General features: G+C 63.9%; 1 protein-coding gene across 1 annotated transcript in view; it reads left to right on the top strand.

Moving 5' to 3' along the window:
• The window catches only part of SOX13 (SRY-box transcription factor 13), a 9027-nt gene that overhangs the window by 2899 nt on the left and 3006 nt on the right, over window positions 1-3122 (top strand). Inside the window, 6 exon segments of the mRNA XM_035893745.1 lie at window positions 1-153; window positions 376-485; window positions 615-711; window positions 794-937; window positions 2562-2778; window positions 2910-3118. The exon segment at window positions 1-153 is cut by the window's left edge and continues 53 nt beyond it. Coding sequence (XP_035749638.1) covers window positions 1-153; window positions 376-485; window positions 615-711; window positions 794-937; window positions 2562-2778; window positions 2910-3118 — 930 coding nt within the window.

Raw genomic sequence — 3122 nt, forward strand, 5'->3', positions numbered from 1 at the left:
CGCAGCCACTGAACCTGACGGCCAAACCCAAAGGTTCTGACCTCCCCAGTGCCTCCAGCTCACCCAGTTTGAAGATGAGCAGCTGCCAGTCCCTCACGCCGAGTCATGGGGCCACCAGGGACCTGCAGACCAGCCCATCCAACCTGCCTCTGGGTGGGTTCCCAAGCGCCTTCACTGATGGATGGTCCCATGCCCTCCCCTGGCCACCTCTCAGACACGGGGGACATCTCTGCTCCCTGGGGTGGGATGGGTGGGCACCCACTGCTCTGTGCCACCCCCTTGGGGCATGCAGTTGTGATTGCTGGGGTGGGATGGGGTGCTGCAGGGTGTCGGGGGTGCTGGTGGTGAGGGGTGTCTGTGCCGATGTCCTGCCAGGATTCCTGGGCGAAGGCGACGCCATCACCAAAGCCATCCAGGACGCACGGCAGCTGCTGCACGGCCACAGTGGGGCCATGGAGGGGTCACTGAGCAACCCCTACCGCAAGGTGAGGGCTGCCCGCCGCGGCATCACCGTCCCCTCTCCGACCCCCTCCTTTGGCGGCCAGAGCCAGGTCTCCATCTGAGGGCGGGCTCCCTGGCTTGGAGCTGGTTCCTCACTCTCCACTCTCCTGCAGGACCACGTTGGGATTGATTCTTCCCCAGTGAAGGAGCGGATGGAGGAGACCCCTGCCCACCGGCTGGACGAGGCTCTGTTGACCTGTGAGATGGACGGTAAGGACAGCCAAGAGCACCGTGCTGTGACCCCCCGCTGGCTCCTTCTGGCTCCTGATCTCGGCCGGGGTTTCCCTCGCAGGCTCACGGCACTTCCCTGAGTCCAGGAACAACAACCACATCAAGCGGCCCATGAACGCCTTCATGGTGTGGGCGAAGGATGAGAGGAGGAAGATTTTGCAGGCCTTCCCAGACATGCACAACTCCAGCATCAGCAAGATCCTGGGTGAGTGCTGGGGAGGGCGGCGGGGGGGCTGGGGCAGGACCCCCTCTGTATCCCCATGGGGGGACACCAGCTCCATCCAGCTGCTCGCTCCGCTCATCCTCAGCCACCCACGTGCGGGTGATGCCCACCAGGCTGATGCTGGCCCTGCTGTAGCATCACTCTTGGAGGTGCCTGTAGCAGCACGGGCCTCATCCAGCCAACGTCCCATTCCCCCCCCCGACAGCAATGGTCCTGCTGCAGCTCCCAGTCACACCAGCCCTACCCCATGGCCATGTCCCTAATTAAAAGCGGGTGCTGCGGTCGCCAGCAAGCCTGTCCAAAGGCAATGCAGTTGTGCCGTGGGTTACCTCCGACACCCGCACCTTGCTCTGCCACCGACTTGTTCCAGCAGCTCCACTCGTTAAAGAGAAAAAAACCCTAAAATAACCACCAAGCTTTTCCCTTGGAAGGAGCACGTGGGCAGGATCTGCTCCGTTTACTTCTCATGACCGTGGGGGCGGGGGGAGTCCGGGAGCGGGCGCTTTGGGGTGAGCTGCTTGCTGTCACAGTAGATGTCCATGGCTTTAAAGAGCTGGTGCGGCTCTGCCCAGGGACCTGGAGCTGCTCGCTGCTTGAGGGGTGCAAATTTAGCGGGTGGACACCTGCAGAGGGACAACTGGTCCAGAGCTGGTGTGCACCCAGGCGGCGGGGGTGGTGGTGGGTTCCTGTGTGCTCTCCTGCTCCTGGAAATGTGGGTCTGAGTCGGTGCGAGGGGCCCAGCACATGGGGAAGGGGCTGGTGGAGGACACCTGGGCACCATGGGCAAGGAGCTTGCATGCCTCTGTGCCTCAGTTTACCTGGGCCACCCGGCTCGTGGTGCAGGTGTGGGAGGTGGAGCTCCCTGGGGGAGCTGGGCCATGCTAGTGGGTGAAGGACACCCAGGAAAAGGGCACACGGGGACTCACAGGAGGGTTTAGGGGATGGGGGGGTTCTCTGGAGGTCCCCAGCCCAAAGCCCTGCTCAAAGCCCAGGTAACTCCACAGTCCCATCAGGATGCTCAGTGCTGTGTCCTTAGCTGACTGTTAAGCATCTCCAGGGATGCTGAGGATCTCCAAGCATCTCCAGCTTGTCCTTCTCTTTCCCAAACTGGACGCTGGTCCAGCTACAGTCTCTCCCAGGTGCTGAGCTGAGGGGATTAATCCCTCCTCTCTGCCAGCCTGGCCCCGAGCCCCTCTCCCAGCCCAGCAGCCTTTGTGCTGTGCCCTGCTTTGCCCTGCTGCCGGGGGCACTGGCGGCGATGACAATGAAGGTCAGCCGTGGGGGAATGCGAGTCACACGCCGGCACAGCCTATTTTAGCTGCAGCACCTGCTCACCATACCTTCGAGAGGATCCAAAGCCCTGGCCCAAGAGGTGCCCGGGGAAGGTCAGGGCTGGGGACCTGCTCCCGGTGTGCCGGCAGGGCTGGCTGCCCTCTGCGGCACGGGGCTCCCACCGGAGCAGCCGCTCTCCCCGGGTGTCGTTTGCGCAGGGGATGGTGTGAGCATTAATTACTCTTGCAAGGGCTATCCCAGCCAGGAGCTGGCGTGGGTTCCCTCGCAGCAGGCAGGGGGGGGTAAGCATGCCCCGTGGCTCCTCTCCGCACAGGCTCCCGGTGGAAATCCATGACGAACCAGGAGAAGCAGCCCTACTACGAGGAGCAAGCCCGGCTGAGCCGGCAGCACCTGGAGAAATACCCCGACTATAAGTACAAGCCCCGACCCAAACGCACCTGCATCGTGGAGGGGAAGCGGCTGCGCGTGGGCGAGTACAAGGCGCTGATGCGGAACCGGCGGCAGGACGCCAGGCAGGGCTACTTGATAGGGTAACGCGCCCCTTCCTCCCCCCCGGGGGGGCTCGCCAAGGTGCCTGCAGGGTGGGTGCCCCAGGAGGCAGGGGGAGGCAGGAGGAGCACCTCAATGCCCTGGCCGGTGATTGCATTCCCCTGTCCTGCAGGCCCCAGGGCAACCAGATGCCCCCCGCCTCCTCGGACGTGCTATACCAGCGGCCGGTGGGCATGCAGCTGACGCCCCCCCTGATGGAGCACTACCTGCCCCGCAGCATGGACCCCAGCATGCCCGTCATCGTCAACACGCGCAGCCTCAAGGAGGGCGATGGCGGGGACGATGGCCACTCGGTGGCCGACGGTGAGATGTACCGCGACAGCGA

The sequence above is a fragment of the Egretta garzetta genome, unplaced genomic scaffold, assembly GCF_000687185.1.
Source record: "Egretta garzetta isolate BGI_Z169 unplaced genomic scaffold, ASM68718v1 scaffold105, whole genome shotgun sequence".
Lineage (NCBI taxonomy): Eukaryota > Metazoa > Chordata > Aves > Pelecaniformes > Ardeidae > Egretta > Egretta garzetta.